Below are 18,468 nucleotides of genomic sequence, written 5' to 3' on the forward strand. Positions count from 1 at the left end.
AGCTCGCACCCCCACATGTAATAACCTCGCAACCCCGAGGGGTCCCAGTCCCCAGTTTGAGAACCCCTGGGGTGTACTGAGGGACTCCCAGCAAGCAATTCCAGTTCATTGCCCACTGTGAGTTCTGCCTGTCTTAGGCTTTGTCTACAATTAAAATGTAGGTCGACATTGCTCAGGGATGTGAAAAATCCACACCTCTGAGTGACACAACTGTGTCAACCTAGCCCCTGGTGTAGACACAGCTAGGCTGATGGAAGAATGCTTGCATTGACTTAGCTACCCTCGTTCAGGTTGATGGTGTTCCTACACCAATGGAAAACCCCCTTCTGTCAGTGTAGGCTGCATCTATGCTACACGGTTATGCTGGCATACTTGTGGCACCATAGCTATGCCGGTAGAATCCCTGTAGTGTAGACGTGGCCTTAGGGTTTTACACTGCTGCCCAGCACCATAGTATCTGAGTGCCTTCCATGTGAAATCAGTAGCCAAGGCCTAGTAGACTTCATGGAATCTCTGGCTCTCTTCCCTATTTGAGCTAATAACACTGCTTGGGGTAGTTTTTGTTTTTGTTTTGGTTGGTTGCTTTGTTACATGGTGGTTGGGTGGTTTTGGAGATGGTGGGCTAAGAGGATAGATCAAGCTGCCAATGTTGTGATTGCCATTTTGCTGCTTTTTGAAGAGGGAGGTTGTACAACATTCCTGAAGACAGACAGGCTTTGGATTAATCTGATCTCCTCTGGAAACTTTTTCCATAGCCAGATCTTCTCTCAGTTTGCTCCCATGTGCTTCATCCCAGGTTTTGTGATCTGCTGTGTCCCGGAGGAGCATAGCTGTGTCAGCCATTCATAGACTGAAATTCAGTCCCTAGTGTAGCTGGGGCTTTGATCCATTAATTGAGTGGTTTTCAAACTTTTGTACTGGTGACCTCTTTCACACAGCAAGCCTCTGAGCCTCTTATAAATTAAAAACACTTTTTCTATATTTAACACCATTATAAATGCTGGAGGCAAAGTGGGGTTTGGGGTGGAGTCTGACAGCTTGCGATCCCCCCACATAATAACCTTGTGACCCCCTGCAGGGTCACGATCCCAGTTTCAGAAGCCCTACATTAATTGCCTTTAAATTAGGAACAAGGCCTTAAACTGACACCCGAAACTGACTGGAAGCCATTGGAAGGATTTGAGCATGGGCCTGATGTGCTTCTGGGGCACTAAGCCATGGAGGAAGTGGGCATATGCATTCTGTACTAACTGGAGCCTGTCTTCATGTTCAGTTTCAGATGAAGTGAATTATAGGGATTCTGCTTAGAGGTAACAAATGCACAGATCACTGTGGCCAGGCCTCTTCTGGGAAGAGGGAGAAAAGTTTCCTAGCAACCTGGAGATGAAAGAAGGCATTTTTAGACACAGATTATCCAAGTTTAGTGAGGAGTCAAACATGACCACTTTGCATGGGGGCTGTACACTTTCATAGGAAGGTGGGAATAGTCTATTGGCTACTTCTTCAGAGCCTTTCCCCCATCCAACCAAAAGACATCAGGGTTGAGTGCTGGCTTCTTGAGGACTTGGTAAACTGTTGTATTTTTCAAAGAAGTTTGGTAGGTGTGCTTCTCTGAAGGAGGCATTGATAATTTCCATCCGTAGTGGGTGTAGCTGCGTTTTGCCAGCTCTCTCCATCCAGGAGGGACATTATCCATTTCACGGGTTGCAGCGCTAACATTCTTCAGGGCTTCTTGAACTTCAGTAGCATGATGGGGCCAAACTCGACTGGGGTTGGCTGGTGGATAATATGATCTGATTGGGGTGGAATTTTCTTTCCCAGTTAGCTGCACACACATTTGGTTGATCTTACCAGCAAAGTATGCTGACAGCTCTTCCCAGCAGTTGGTGTTTGGGTCTGATGTCTGGGCTAGGCAGCACAGATTAATTAGCTGGTTCACTAGGTGGAATAGCTCTGCCAGGGCTGATTCTGTTCTCCTGATTACAGAGAAGCAGAAGGCTCCTTTTGCTTCTTTTACTGCAGTGACACAGTCCTGTAAGCTTTGTTTGTGCTGCTGGTGGGTGGACTCCGAATTTGGGTGACAGATCAGCTAAGGTGATGTGGTTTGGTGTCTGTCTGACAATCCTTTCACAGGCAGTTGGGTTATCAGGTACTTCATCTTTGGGACAGGTGTCTCCTTTCATCCTGAGGAGGTATTAACCATTGGAGACCCCTCTGACTGCTGTATTTGCCAGCTGTATTTTAAGCATGATACATTGGAGCCTTATTCTCTCTGCAGTGTATTGGCTCTAAGCCTGAACGTTTTGTGTATCAATTGTACATGCGCTGTTTCAGAGGTCACCACCAGCTTCCACTGGCATTCAGCATCTCTGTTCTGGTATTCAGTATCTCTTTTCCCATCAAAGTTTGATGATGGATAGTTTGACTATAGGAACTTGCTGATATCCGTGCAGCTCTTGAGTTCCTCTGAACCAGGTGGATCAGCACAGTTCTTGAGGCTGTTAGAAACCTGGAAATAAACACAGATTTGGTTGGCTCGCGGCAGAACACCTTGAAGGCTAGGACTTAAATGAGTCAATTTAAATCCCCTGCTCTGCACCATGTGACCTTGCGGGGAGGGGGGTGGAGGTGGGGCCTGGAGAGAGGAACCAGCCAGAGACTCCAGCTGGTAGGAGCAGCTGCAGAAACAGCTGAAGCAGAGACCTTTGGCCATTCAGACAACTTTCTGCAGGTTTGACTGGACTTTTTCTGCCTTGTGCTGATTGGCCGTTTCCTCCAACATTCTCCTTCCCAATCCCTTAGTCTCTTCACTTCCGCTTCACGTCTTCCCCTCCTACCCTCTTTTCCCCTGCCCTGTCCCCCTCACTCCTGTTCCTTTCAATGCCCCCTCTCTCTTCCCTGTTCTTTCCATTCATCTGATCCCCTCCTAACTAACCCTCCCTCCAAATAGTGAGACAAACATATTTGCCACCATTACCTTGTTCACTCTGCTTGTGTGTTCCACCTTTTCCCCCTTTCCTGTGTCTCCTAGTCTACTTAAGTTTGCAAGCTCTTCTAGGCAAGGGCTGTCTGATACTCTGTACAGTGTCTAGCACAAAGGGGCCCCATCTTGATTGGTCTTTAGGCACTACCCTAATAAACATGATTAATAATCTCTCAAAGAAGAAGCTGCAAGATATGTAGATTGAAGTGGCTAGTGTTAAAGGCCTCTCCATAGTGTGGTGTTTAAAGACGATGCAATGGTGGATGTATGAGTGAAAATATATCAGAGAAATAGAATATGGATTTGCAAAGTGATTCAAACAGCTGCAGCCCTCACGTCTCTGCTGGAATCTGGAGAAGAAAACAGAAACCTTTCTTCAGACTGCTAAGGCCTTACATATTCCTTTTAAACTTGTACTAATTTTGTACACTCTTTGGGATCTTTTCATCAGTGTAATGTTTTCTGGGTGGCAGCAGAGGAATCTAGTTGACCTCCCAATGGGAGGCATGTTTGCCAATATTGGTGGAGCTGCTCAGGTGTGCTGGTGAAAGCAGATAGCGCTGAAGAAAGCTCTTCTGTCATGCTGGGAGCTGCCATTGCACTTTTATTCCCTGCCAAACTTTGCAATGAATGAGCAAAAGGGGAAAAAAAATAAAAAGGCTGGTCTCATGAATCTATTTCCCCATGTTAAGTATCCTCACACCTTCTTATCAACTGTCTGGAATGGCAGCAAAGAATCCTGTCTGGAATGGACCATCTTGATTATCAGTACAAAATTTTTTTTCTCCTGCTGATAATAGCTCCTCTTAATTAATTAGCCTCTTAGAGTTGGTATGGCAACTTCCACCTTTGCATGTTCTCTGTATGTATATATATCTTCTTACGATATGTTCCATTCTATGCATCTGATGAAGTGGGCTGAAGCCCATGAAAGCTTATGCCCAAATAAATTTGTTAGCCTCTAAGGTGCCACAAGTACTCCTGTTCTTTTTGCGGATACAGACAGACACGGCTGCTACTCTGAAAACTGGAAAAAATATAATCTCTGGTATTTATGGCAGGAAATTGAGGGAGGAAAAAGAGATATTATTGAGAAATGAATCAAATGATGAAGTTAAAGAAAGGGAAATTTATTCAGTCCAATCTTACATTAATTCAGCCTAAAGAAAAAATAAATGCCAGGGAAAAATCCAGCACAGATCAAGACAGGGATTAAATGGACCCTTTTAAGTATTCTCCATCTCAGGCTTATGATCTGTTTATTGTATGAAGTAAATATTGCTCACAGTGAATCAAGTTGATTTGTAGATAATTTTCCTATTGTTGTTCCAGTTTATTTTTGTTATCACTAATCTTTGTTTGCTTGGCTGCCATTAGTTTGGGAAATCCTTGGGGAAGGGATGGTATTTGGCAAGCACCTAGCACATTGTGAGTGCTACTGTAAATAAACAAAAACATTCAGGCACTTTCTAGACAGATTGGCTTTGCTCTAGAACAAACAACATGTTTGGTTACTAACCTCTGATGGATATTTAATGGGTTTCTTTGTAGGATAGGCAGACAGGCAACTTACTGGCAAGATTGCATTCATATTCTTACATACATGGTGCTTATTTGAGTGGTTTTATGTTAATTTACAAATGGGAGTAAGCTTCAAAGTCTGGGTCTGAAGCTCAGCTTTCGTAAAGTTTGGGTCAGGGAGTTTGGTTTCAGTTCATCCCTAGTTTCTGTTTTTCTTTTATTGCTTATAAACTATTGTGGCCTGTATAGTATCCTCTTCTCTTCCCCTTCCTCCCCCTGCTTCTTCCTGTATAATCTTTGGGAGCATCTCCCTTGTCTGTCATTGAAGACTTAGCTTCAGTGTTTGTTATGGATCTGGTGCCAAAAGTGTGCTTGGCGCTTTATTGATGGTGTAGGAATGAAATAATTTAGTGACTTTTTTTTTTTTCTGATGGACTGTTCATTGCTCCTGCAAGGTATGAGGTAAATCAGTGAGATACTGTAGATTTTATAATTTCATAGCATAAATAAAACATCTGCACATCAGCTTGATTTTTTTGTTTTAATTCTTTAATTTAGTGCCAAACATCCTAGGAAGTAGGCAAACTAGGGTGGGGTCAGTGCGAAAGGGACAGAAATGTCTGAAAAAGCAGCATGGGAAGTTGCTACTTGACATTCTGTGGATTCCACAGAGAAACCCAGGTGCAGCAAATTGATAAAGCTTCAAAAACCACTGCATGAAGGAGCTAAAACCTGCTGATCTTGTACTGAGGCTGGTGTGTGGTATTCTGCTCCTTTGCATGTGTCTGCCAACAGACAGCGGGCCAGAGCCTATGTAAGCATGCATCAATCATTCCGGAGCCCTTAGCTGTCCCAGATGAAGTCCACATACTCCTTTCCTTTCACAGATGGCCACTGTACACCGGAAACTCTCCGAAGTGTTTATGTTATGCCACAGGGAGCTGTTTGCTGATAGTAAGTCACTGATGCCATGGTAGGGGTAACGTGCAATATTATTTCTATAGTTCTATGTGTCTGCAGATTATCATACCTATTGCCGGTCAGCTTGATTTCAGTACCAGACAAACTGGTTTAAACTATAATAAAGAACAAAATTCTCAGACACATATAGATGAACATAATTTTCCGGGGAAGAGTCAACATGGTTTTTGTAAAGGAAAACCATGCCTCACCAATCTACTAGAATTCTTTGAGGGTTTCAACAAGTATGTGGACAAGGGGGATCCAGTGGATATAATGTACTTAGATTTTCAGAAAGCCTTTGACAAGGTCCTTCACCAAAGGCTCTTAAGGAAAGTAAGCTGTCATGGGATAAGAGGGAAGATCCTCTCGTGGATTGGTAACTGGTTAAAAGATAGGAGACAAAGAGTAAGAATAAATGGAGGGCTTTGGAGCGGAGCCCGAAGCTGGGGCACAGTGGAGCTGCAGGTTTTTGACAGGAGCTGGATCGGAGCCAGAGCACAACTCCAAAGCCCTGAATAAATGGTCAGTTTTCAGAACGAAGAGAGGTAAATAGTGGCTCTCCCTGCAGGGGTCTGTATCGGGACCAGTTCAACATATTCATAAATGATCTTGAAAAAGGGGTAAACAGTGAGGTGGCAAAATTTACAGATGATACAAAACTACTGAAGATTAGAGTGATCAGGTGTCCAGTTTTCGACCAGAACACCTGGTAGAAAAGGGATCCTGGCGGCTCTGATCAGCACCGCTGATTCAGCTATTCACTGTCAGATTGGCAACGCTGAGCAGTGGGGCTGTTAGGCTCCCTGCTAGCCTCCGCTCCATGAGGCTGCCAGGAAGCAGCCAGCATGTCCCTCCTCTGGCTCCTACACGTAGGGGCAGCCAGAGGTCTCCTCATGCTGCCCCCACCCCAAGCACTGCCCCTGCAGCTCCCATTGGCTGGGAACCGTGGCCAATGGGAGCTGCGGAGGCGGTGCCTGAAAACAGGGCAGCGTGCAGAGCAGCCAGGCTTCACCTCCACGTAGGAGCTGGAGCGGGGACATGCTGCTGCTGCTGCTGCTGCTGCTTCTGGGAGCTGCTTGAGCCTGTACCCCAGGCTCCCTCCTGGGCGCCAACCCACAGCCCCAGTCCTGATCCCCCTTCTGCCCTCCGCACCTCTCAATCCTAGCCTGGAGCACCCTCCTGCACCCCAAGCCCCACGTCCCCACCCCAGAGCCTGGACCCCCAGCCGGAGCCCTCACTTACCCATCCCCCTCATGCCTCAACTCCCTGCCCCAGCCCTGAGCCTCCTTCTGCCCTCTAAACCCCTCAGTCCCAGCCCAGAGCATCCTCGTACATCCTGAACTCTCATCCTCAGCTGCACCCTCGAGTCTGCACCCCCAGACAGACTCCTCACTCCCCTCTTCCCCAGCCTGGAGCCCCCTCCTGCATCCTGAACCCCTCATTTCTGACCCCACCCTGAAACCCACACCCCCAGTCCAGAGCCTGTACCTCCATGGTAAGGTTGTTACACTGCTTGAGGAGCGCACACTGGATACTCTCAGTTGGTGAAATCTAAGTACGGAACTCACAACCAGTTTGAGGTTTGTGCCTGGTTTATAACATTCTCCCCTGAGGTTGGTACTCATGTTCCTGAGCCACTCTGGACAGCTTGACAATGTAAATGTAGGGGTGGTAAGTGGGCAATGCTCAAGTCTTTCTGAAGCAATGATGTGAGAAACCTGTACTGCTTCTTCCTGTGTCTAGCTTAGTGGGGGCCGGGGGTTTTGCCAGAAGCACTGCACTTAATCTGTTTATTAATTTGATCTCATTCACATTATAATGAAACGTGAAAGGTCTCTGTAGTGGAACTACTATAACGGGTTGGCAATCTTTCAGAAGTGCTGTGCCGAGTCTTCATTTATTCACTCTAATTTAAGGTTCCGCGTGACAGTAATACAATTTAATGTTTTTAGAAGGTCTCTTTCTATAAGTCTATAATATATAACTAAACTATTGTTGTATGTGAAGTAAATAAGGTTTTTTAAAATGTTTAAGAAGCTTCATTTAAAATTAAATTAAAATGCAGAGCCCTCCGGACTGGTGGCCAGGACCCGGGCACTGAAAATCAGCTCATGTGCTGCCTTTGGCATGCGTACCATAAGTTGCCTACCCTTGTACTATAAACATCACCTGGCTTTTCAGCTCTGTAGGAGCCAGCACATTGGAGGCAGACTGCTACTGTTTCCCCTGCTGATAGATATGTTTTGTTTTTTTTTAACTAGCAGGAGCAAGACAATTCCCTGATCAGTGCAAAACTTAGAGGGAAGGGCTCGGGTGCTGAATGCTGTTGAAGGCAGAATAGTGGACTAGATGAACCACGATATGATCCAGTTTGGCAATTCCTGTGGTCCTACTTTGGGTTATTTTAGAAGAAGAAATTTCAATAGAAAAGACGTAAATGTCAAAAAATGGGTGGATTAATGTTAGTTAGTCCACAGGTGACAATGAGCTGAGAGCCATTAACGGTTATTGCTAGCAGATGGCTATGTACAGTGGTTGCCTTAAATTTGCTGATTGCCTTGGATAGTAACTAAATAGCTTTGCGTTAGTGTTTGTAGTACGCAGTGTATTCCCTATAGTAAGTATAGAAATATACGTGGGGATGCTGCAGCCACTGAGAGAACTGAATCTCTTAGTATAAGGAAAACCAGACAAGCTTTTAGGGATGACCTCTGCAGGGCTAGATTTTCCCAAAGGAGCACAGAGATTTCCCAGCAATAACTGAGCCCCACCCTCTGCTCCATGAAAACTCTCTGGGAGGCAAGCAGTGGTAACCTTCGTGTTGTTCTCTCAAAGTCTCTGTGTGACGCTTTAGACTCAGGGAAGCGAAGGCGAAGGAAAGGTGGCTCCATGGCAGTCCCAGTAGCGGACGCTACTGAGGAGATGTGATGAACCAGTGCATCCAGATACCCCTCACATACATGGGCCCACTCTTTGGGTTGTGCTGGTCCCTTTTTCTTTTCCCCTTCAATTTCATATGTTGTGGTTGCAATACCCACCATTCGTGGATAACTTTCCACCTTCAGACGTGAGGGGTGTGCAGCCTGTGCTGTTTGCAGAAACCTGGGCTGAATGTGGCCGGTAGCCCATCTGTCAATAACAGCGATAGTTCTTCAGTGGATCTTCTCCTCCCTAAGTCTAATTGATTCTTTCCCTTGTGGGTGGCTTTGGTGACTCCATCTTCTATAGTTCAACCAAAAGGGGGAAGATAGGCCATCGGAGAGTCATTGCTACGTATGTTTTGGTGTGTCTTCCCCCTCACTCAAATACAGATCCATACATACTCAGGCCATTGCATACTGGCTTCTTCCTTCTTATCTAAATAACACCAACAGAGAAGCTCAACAGCAAGGTAAACAATGCTGTATCTAGAGACCGTTTTCACAGTGCCCTCACACGCTGATGAGGAAAGGATTGCAGCTGACCTTGCTCCTCCTACCTGCCCTATCTTCCTAAGTAGGTCTATGTTTACTTTCCCCCTTCCAGAAATAAAGGCCAGATGCAAAGTTCATTGAAGTCAGTGGGAGTCTTTGTCTATGGCTTCACTACAGCTTAAGTCGACAGGGGTGTGAATTAGCCACCCCTTGAGCGATATAATTGATGCAGCGCTATGTCGACAGGAGATTTTCTCCTGCCAACATAGCTCCCGCTGCTCAGAGGGGAGGCTGGAGTAATTAGCCGATGGGACAGTTCTCTCCCTTGCTGCAGCTGCACAGCTGTAGGGTCTCTTGAGTAGCCCTACCCTTACTGTTAATATTAATAGGCTTTGGATCAAGTCCTAAGATTCCTAGAGACATTTGGTAGATGTTTCATGTCACACCAGGTCAGCCTGCATTTCAGGTTAGTGATGAACCTCAAATGTCACCTGGTTTGGAGTTTCTGTTACAAAAGCTTTGCCCAGTATTAGTCCTTTAGGGATAATCATGCACAGCTATGCAAGTGGTTGAAACTTTCTGTTGCTCTTGTGTAGGTTACTTTACTGCAGTGATAGCGCTCTTTCTAACATGCTGGTGGGCAACCAACGCAAATAAAGCCATGATTAATAACATATTATTCCCGTTTTCCAGGTGGAAATTTGGAGGCATAAAGAGGTTGTGATCGCAGAGGCAGACTGTAGCAAAACTGGCGGTAGAACCCCGAGGCCTGATTCTGGTCTCAGCTAAGTCAGGAGCAACACTACTGAAATCTGTGGGGCTGTGCAAGTGTAAAGCCAGTGTAAATGAGATCAAGAATCAGGCCCTGGGTCTCCTGACTCCCAGAGGGGGCTTTAGTCAGCATAGAGCCTCCTTCCTTTTAGATATCCCTTAACTCCTCCCACAGTTTGTACAATATGTCACTCAGGCAAAGCAGAGACCCCCATTGAAGTCAGTGAGAATCTTTTCATTGACTTCAGTGGGGCTTAAATCAAACCCTTACAACATATCAACAGACGCTAGGTAATCTTTTTAAAATCTGTCCTTTTACCCACTGTTCTGATTTTGTTTTTGTTTTTTAAGAAAAAAAGTGAAAATGATTTAAATAGTCTCAGTCTTTCTATCTGGAAGGTCATCTGTTTGCATTACATGTTCCAAGGAATTAATGTTAATATCAGTATGACATACCATCCCTTTGCTTAGACTTAGTATTTGGAAGATGGAATGTAAATCAAGTATATTTCAAATATAAACATTCTAACCTTGTATTAAAAAAATGTTTTGGGGATTGTGTGTGTTGGTCACACAATATTCAAGTTCTTTCCTCATGTCTTAGGAGGTTGTGAGAAGGTTTTTGAGTTCATTATTAAGAAGAAGCAGGTCTGGTGGTTAAAGATGAGGCCATGAGGCATAGGTTCTAGCAATGGTTTTGCCACTGACTTGGTGTGTGACCGTGAGCAACTCATTAGCTGGCTCTGTGCCTCAGTTTCCCCCTCTGAAAAATAAGGATAAGTAACACTTCCCTACCACACATGGGGGTTGTGAGAGGATGACTTTGTTTGTAAAATGCTTTGAGATATTGTGAGGAAAAGAGCTGTATAGAAAGATGTGAAGATAAACTGAATAATTGCTTTTTTTTTTTTTTTTCCTCTGGCTGTTGAGTGAATGGAGGGATAGTTGGAGTAGTTGTATTTATGGGCAGTCCTTTTATTTTTGTATTATTTTGTGTGGTTTAACCGATGAGGTCATCACTCAGAGCATAGGATGGGTGTCTCTATACAGCTATCTTCCAGAAATTGGAAGAAATCAATCAAAATTCATTGAGCTTTGAGTACCTAACTTCCTCTGGCCTCTTTGAAAATTCCCACTCCCTAGTTTCTAAAAGCTCTTTGGAAAAATACTTGGCATCTTTATGTATCTGGATGTTACAAAGTCACTGCCCCAGGGAATGCTGTGTGTTTGGATTAAGTTTCTTTGTTGCTAGGGCTGAGGGACATCTCAGTGCAGTTGGTAAACTCCCTGTGACTATATCTTGCTCTGGGGCAACAAATGGCTCTTATCAATTGTGGCCTACACCCCAGCACTCTTCCGTCTTCATACGATAGGATACACATTTGCTGGAGTTTGGTTCAACATTAATCGCCAGACATACATGAGCTTCATACGATAGGATACACATTTGCTGGAGTTTGGTTCAACATTAATCGCCAGACATACATGAGGGCAAGTTGGAGGTTGAGTCCATTTATCTACAAGCCCATATTAGGTTTTAACATCTTCCTCAACATATACAGCTTGTTTCTCCCCTTCCCCTTTAAAACATTCCATTCCCAGAATCTCTCCTCACTCTTCCTTGTATTAGAGAGACAAGGTGGATGAGGTAATATCTTTTATTGGACCAACTTCTGTTGCTGAGAGAGACAAGCCTTCTAGCCACACACAACTCTTCATCAAGTCTTGGAAAGGTACTCCCAGGATCACTGCAATATTGTAAGGGACAATTCAAGGTAGAGTGGCCTGTTAACACCTCTGTGGTCACAGGACAAAAAAGAGGGTTACCAATTGTTGTTATAAGCCAAAAATCTAGTGTCTCTATTTAGTCCATGATTTTTAGTGTCTGTGCAGAGCTGTTCAGCATATATGGAGTTGTGTGTAGTGGTCAGAGAGTTATAGATGGCGAGGGATGATGTTTTGTTTCTTGCATTTGCTCCGGAAGCAGATGTTGCTGTTAGGTTTTTCTTCTTTTTTCTTCATGTTGGGGAGTTTCCATTTCAGATGGCTAAATTCGATATCTTCCATTGTTGTATGCAGTGTTGCAGCTGTGTCGGTCCCCGGATATTAGAGAGACAAAGTTTATGGCTTATTACAACATATGTAACCCACTAACCCCCTCTTTTTGTCCTAAGACTGCAGAGGTGTTAGCAGGCAACTCTACTTTGAATGGTCCCTTACAATATGTGCCAACTATTTATGCTAAACAATCTGTTCCACCTTTCATTTTACTGTGATCCTGGAAGTACATTTCCCAGATTTGAAGAAGAGCTCTGTGAGACTTGAAAGCTTGTCTTTCTCATGCGACAGACATGACTCCTGCGACAGACCTGGAGCCCTAGTTATCTGCTTTCATTTGATACCTTACAAGACACTTTTTATAGACAAATACTATGACAGCAATATGTTAGGTGTAATGAGTTTGTCAGGCCTGATAGGAGTTGCTGTCACAGAGCAGTGCCTCTTGGTCACACCACACACTCCAGCTTTCGCAACATTTCTGAAGGATTGTCTTCTCCCATATCACCCCTGCATTCTCACTGTTGCATTAGTTTGATCTGAAAGGTTCAGTCCCTCTAGGTGCTGGTAGGGTGACCAGATGTCCCGATTTTACAGGGACAGTCCTGATTTTTGGGTCTTTTTCTTATATAGGGTCCTATTACCCCCCACCCCCGTCCCGATTTTTCACACTTGCTGTCTGGTCACCCTAGGTGCTGAATGCATTGGTGGTGCAGCCAATCTAGATGACATTGTCCTCTCCCTCTTACCTCCCTCTTGCTGCAGATCGTTGCATGTCAAAAGAAGGCTCCGATTGCAGAACTGATTTTTTTTTTCCTTTTGTTCCTTCTCCAACTCCTAGGAATTTGGCAGCACAAAATTCATCACATCGAGGTGTGACTTCGTAGAAAACCTGATTACGAATGGCTGTGCAGGGGAACTTGAGACTCCCAAAAGCAGTATAAACATAGTGGAGAATCTTCCTCTAAGTAGCAAGGGCTCCAGCTTGACCCTTTCAGATGTTACACAAATAATGCCTCAGAAGATCTCGTTGAATCTGCGGCCTGGTGAGTTAACAATGATGCTGACCTTTGTTCTGGATTAGAAGAGGTGTGTGTGTGTGTGTGTGTGTCAGGCCCTGATCCTGTAACTTACAACACAAAGGTAAATTGCTAAACCCACACAGTCCTATTGACTTCAGTCCACCTGTGCATTGTGGAGTAAAGGCCTCAGTATTTCTACTCACTTGAGAGGGCATTATGTTGACCTCCAAATCAGTTAATTCTTTATCAAACCCCTATAAGTACTTCTCTTAATCCTTTATAAGCATGTAAAGGGACATTCTCAACTTCAAAATTAGTCAATTAAAAAGAAAGAGTTAAAAATGGACTCAGATTCTATACGTAACCCCCAGCCTGACAATTGCTGTGGTTTACAATCATAATGTTCTAATTCAGGGGTCGGCAACCTTTCAGAAGTGCTGTGCCGAGTCTTCATTTATTCACTCTAATTTAAAGTTTCGCATGCCAGTAATACATTTTAACATTTTAGAAGGTATCTTTCTATAAGTTTATAATATATAACTAAACTACTGTTGTGTGTAAAGTAAATAAGGTTTTTAAAATGTTTAAGAAGCTTCATTTAAAATTAAATTAAAATGCAGAGCCCCCCAGACCGGTGGCCAGGATCCGGGCAGTGTGAGTGCCACTGAAAATGAGCTCGCATGCTGCCTTCGTCACACGTGCCATGGGTTGCCTACCTCTGTTCTAAGTAAACAAATTTTAAAAATGCTTATCTGTTTCTTGTTGCTCTGTGAAAGACCCAGAAAAACACAAATTGCAAGATCAGGGCTTTGGCTGTTACTGACATAAGAGGTTTGAACTTGTGACCCTAAGCCATCCGTTCCCCTGAAACTTCCAATTAAAAAGCAAAGCATTTATAATTGAAAGAGCTGGGACTGAGCCATGGAAGCATGTTTGTTATCTAAAGTTTCTTACAAAGGAAAAAAAGCTGTAGTGTTGGTTGAGCATTCTTACAAAAAATATTTGGTGTTTGGTATGTAAGACAAAAAAGACCCTTTACAGCAAAGCTAAAAGCAAATATAAAAGCTCGATTCATAAAAAGGAAGTGTATGTGAGTGTGGGATTGGTGCTTTTGCTTCAGATTTTTCAAGCGTATAGATTGGGGTCCCCAACGCAGTGCCTGCGGTGCCCGCTGGGGCATCTAAGTGCGCCCGTGTACTGGCTGGCAGACGAGCGTCCGCCGAAACACCGCCGACAAGCTGCGCCATCCAGAGGCGTCGCCATCGAAATGTCGCTGTGGGGGTGACGCCTATTGACGTTGCTGCTTGTCGGTGGCATTTTGGCGGATGCTCGTCCGCCGCCACGGTCCTCTGTGGCTCGTCGTCTGGTGCCTGCTAGACAAAAAAGGTTGGGGACCACAGGTATAGATAAAGATGAAGTATGTGTTCTTTTCCCATGAAGAGGGGGAAGATTGAGCTGGTACTTGGTGGCTTTCGTACCAATGCTGTTTTGGTGCTTCCGTCAGTTTCTGCACAATGCAAGCTTTAACTTTATAAATATTCTAGCCCTTAAGGTTCTGAATAAAATCTTACCAACGTGAATCAATGCAGTGCTCTCTTAGGACCACTTACATTGGAAAGGTTTCAGAGTGGTAGCCATGTTAGTCTGTATCAGCAAAAAGAACGAGGAGTACTTGTGGCACCTTCAGGGCCGGTGCAACCATTTAGGAAAACTAGGCAGTCGCCTAGGGCGCTGGGATTTGGGGGGCGCCATTTTCTTCAGCAGTGACCGCGGTGGCCGGATCTTCGATCGCCCCGGTCGCCGACAGCATTTTGGCGGAGGGAGCTAGGGCAGGGGAGCGTGGGGAGGGCCGCTTGCATCAAGTAAGGGTGGGGCGGCACGCAGGGGAACTCCCCGCTCCAGCTCACCCCTGCCCCACCTCCTCCCCAAGCACGCCGTGGCCGCTTCACTTCTCCCACCTCCCAGGCTTCTGGCACCTAAGCTGATTGGCGCCGCAAGCCAGGGGGGCGGGAGAAGTGAAGCAGCCATGGTGTGCTCTGGGAGGAGGCGGGGCAGGGGTGAGCTGGGGTGGGAGGGATGCCTCAGGGTGGGAGGTGGGGAGCTGCCGCAGGGGGGATGCCTCAGAGCAGAGGGGGGGAGCTGCCGCGGTGGGGGGGCACCTCAGGGCAGGGGGCGCAAGGCGGAAGTTTCGCCTAGGGCACAAAACATCCTTGCACTGGTCCTGGGCACCTTAGAGACTAACATTTATTTGGGCATAAGCTTTCGTGGGCTAAAACCCACTTCATCCGATGAAGTGAGTTTTAAAGTGGGTTTTAGCCCACGAAAGCTTACGCCCAAATAAATATGTTAGTCTCTAAGGTGCTACAAGTACTCCTCATTCTTTTTACATTGGAAAGTACCTTATTCTGCAAAGAAGCAGCAGTCTTAAGGCCAATACTGTTTTAAATTGGGGACCCAAAATTAGTGGATGCTTCTGAAAATGCAGATCAAACCCCTCTCTTCCATCCCAGGACAGAGCCTCTCCAATCACTCTTTTGGCTGTGGTGATAAAGACTAAGCAGCCCAGGAGTAGGGAGGGAAGTGTGGGCTTTGTCTACACTACATAGCTTTTAGTGACATGGCTGTGTCGCTAAAAGTCGGGCAGTATAAATGCTGTTTGTCGGCACTTTTGCCGACAAAATACTTGCACCCCCTACGAGCAGGGTTCACGTTGTCGACAGGTGAGCGCTCTGCCGACAATGAGCTGTTTAACACTGCCACTTGCCATGCAAAACTTTTGTCTTTTGGGGGGGCCGAGGGGGGGAAGGAGGCTTTTTAAAGCACCTATGAACAGCAAAAGCTTTGTCATTCAATTGGCAGTGTAGACAAAGCCATGGTCTGCTCTTGAGAGAGAGAGTGCTGATAGTAGACAAATCACAGGCATGCACAGAATTGCTGCTGGCAAGAAATCGCCATGCAGATGGTTAGATGGTTTCTGGGATTTAGTGCTGTATATCAAATAGATTTACTGCCACAAAAGACCAGCTGTAATTCTTTTATGCTAAAGAGTTTCCTGACTCAATTGCTGGCAGAAAACACTGTATCAGCAATGCATTGCTATCAAACCCTGACTCCCCAAGACCCTCCCTACCATGAAACTTCTTGTAACCAGCAAATTCCAAAGCTTCCCAGGATAGTTCTGCACAGTTTTCAACATGTAAATTGACCTTTTTGTACTGTAGCTAGAGAGAAGGTGGTGGAACTCCCCCAGGCTGGCCTTTTAGCTACTGGCCAGTAGCTTTCAGAAATGAGAGAAGTTCTTCTGTTTGATAGGTACTCTGGTGGTAGAGTTTTGTGCAGAATGGAGGGTGAGCTTCATGTCTGACTAGATGTGCAATGCAGACTGGCCTTTTTAGGATCAAACCCATGCCTAGATAAGGCCTTCTTTATTGGAGAGAGGAGATGAGGGAGGTTTGCAAGGGAAAGAGATGGTAGGAATGCTGCCATTTGGAATCCACTTGGTGCTGTCTTTACTTGTACAACTCTTAGGCGAAGGGTGCTTTAGAAACACCTATGCTAGTTAGATACACTACATATAATGTGTCTTTGGGGTTCTGTGAACTGGTCTCTCTATTTTTTTACATGGCAGATCAATAGAAATCAGCATTCTAAAATAGAGATTTAGGGTAGCGTGTGCACTGCATCTCCAGGAGGCAGAGCCCACAGCACAGTGGGAGGCAAAAATGATTTTAGTCCATCTTTGTGCTCTCTCAGTTCTGGGCTGGCTAGAGGCCAGTGCAGCCCCTGATGTAAACTAGCTACCCCAGGGGTTGCTCTAAGTTAAACATGCTCTGCCTGGGCTGCTTATGGGCACCTATGTTACCTGAACTGTCCAGAATCCGCATAGTTTTCAGTGCTATAGGGACTTCCCTTTGCCATTGGTGCACCCACTACTCCAGAGGGCTTGTGTAGTGGTGCCCACCTAGTGTCTAAGCTGAGGAAATTCTTTCCCAGCACCTGTATGCTGGCACAGCAGGGTATAGGGACCATTGCAGGGAGGAATAATTCTGGATGTTTGTAATGAGATCTTCCACTTTCATTCTTTTCGGTTAATGCTGAGCAAGAGCCCATCTTATTTAGAACTAATGATTTCCTAATCCTGTAGGTTAGCATCTCCTATGGAAATTACATATTAATCCTTATGTAAGAATTTGAGTTCTGATTGTTTCACTTAATGGCAGGACAATAAATATGAAACAGAAAGGAAACAGCGTTATCTGGACTTTGCATGTGCTCCCAATTTTGTGTTACATCAGGAAACTTTGCATAAGTGTCTTAATACTTCGAAAATGAATCAATGTGTCTGTATCTTTGACTAGTAACTAGATCGGGGTCGGCAACCTTTCAGAAGTGGTGTGCTGAGTCTTCATTTATTCACTCTAATTTAAGGTTTCACATGCCAGTAATACATTTTAATGTTTTTAAAAGGTCTCTTTCTATGTCTATAATATATAACTAAACTATTGTTGTATGTAAAGTAAATAAGGTTTTTAAAATGTTTAAGAAGCTTCGTTTAAAATTAAATTAAAATACAGAGGTCCCCGGATCATTGGCCAGGACCCAAGCAGTGTGAGTGCCACTGAAAATCAGCTTATGTGCCACCTTTGGCACACGTGCCATGGGTTGCCTACCCCTGAACTAGAAGCATAACAGAATAGATAGTTAGGAGGTTCCAATCTGATCTATCCTTTTTACTCTTTCAAGGTATTTCTAATGACCTAATACCAAATTTTCAAATCTCAGTGTGTAAAGTTAGGCTCTTAAATCTTGAGGCAGGCTCCTAGTTCAAAGTGGTATAACTCCACTGACTTTATGGGGGTCACTCCAGATTTACAGACATATAAGGGACATCAAAGTCAGGTGTGCAGTTTTTAACACCATGGTTTAAAGCGTATCTCTAGCATTAATGCACAGTGCCCTGGATGGCTATCAGAAATGTGAATGGAATTACAAATATAAAATAGAATACGGGTTTTATTGGCCATTTAGCCCTAAGCATACAAAATAGGAATAAGAGTGCTTTTGGGAGAATAATTGCATTGCAGGGTACCTAGAAAGATTGTCATGTGCTAAATAAACAAGACAGATGCTTTCTCCACATTAAAGCCCAGTGTATATAAATCTTCCTCTGCCCATTTTTACAGCAGTGACTCAGAAAATAATTGCTGAGGTTTCATTCTTAAGTCAGGTAAAAGCAGTCTTTCTAGTTCTCAAATGAACTATTTGAGACAATGTATCAGCAGTGTTCCTTAATTCAGGTCTAGAGAAAGTTTAAAATCTAAGCTCTGGGGGTTGTGGATTATTCCTGGGGGTGAAAGTGTCTAGGAGTAATGGAGTGGAAATGATGGACCTGATTCTTCACTTACACTAGTGTGCATCAGCAGTAACTCCATTGAAATCAATGGATTTATTAGAGTGAGAGGAGATTTGGACCCAGAATCTCACTCCTTCTCAATTCAGGTCTTTCATAGATTGATTCCTATATTTTAAGGTGAAAAGTGACCATTAAATCATCCAGTCTGACCTCCAGCATAACCCCAGGCCATAGAATTTCATCCAATTACTGCTGTATTGACCCTCTTCTTGAGAGGAAGTGTGGTTTGCAAACCGAGATCAGAAAGGTAATTGCATCTCCATGTTCAAAGATGTAGCTTGCAAGGGTCAAGAAGAAGTGTTGTTCCTTCATGTAAAACAGCAT

The 18,468-nt window shown here is 44.6% G+C and overlaps 1 protein-coding gene across 2 annotated transcripts in view; it reads left to right on the forward strand.

Moving 5' to 3' along the window:
• Positions 1–18,468, forward strand: part of ITGB5 (integrin subunit beta 5) — a 111,205-nt gene that overhangs the window by 11,575 nt on the left and 81,162 nt on the right. For both annotated transcript variants that reach the window (XM_050917025.1, XM_050917024.1), the window contains exon 3: positions 12,551–12,755. In XM_050917025.1, coding sequence (XP_050772982.1) covers positions 12,551–12,755 — 205 coding nt within the window. The remainder of the gene's footprint in view (positions 1–12,550; positions 12,756–18,468) is intronic.

Source organism: Gopherus flavomarginatus, chromosome 10 (genome assembly GCF_025201925.1).
Source record: "Gopherus flavomarginatus isolate rGopFla2 chromosome 10, rGopFla2.mat.asm, whole genome shotgun sequence".
Lineage (NCBI taxonomy): Eukaryota > Metazoa > Chordata > Testudines > Testudinidae > Gopherus > Gopherus flavomarginatus.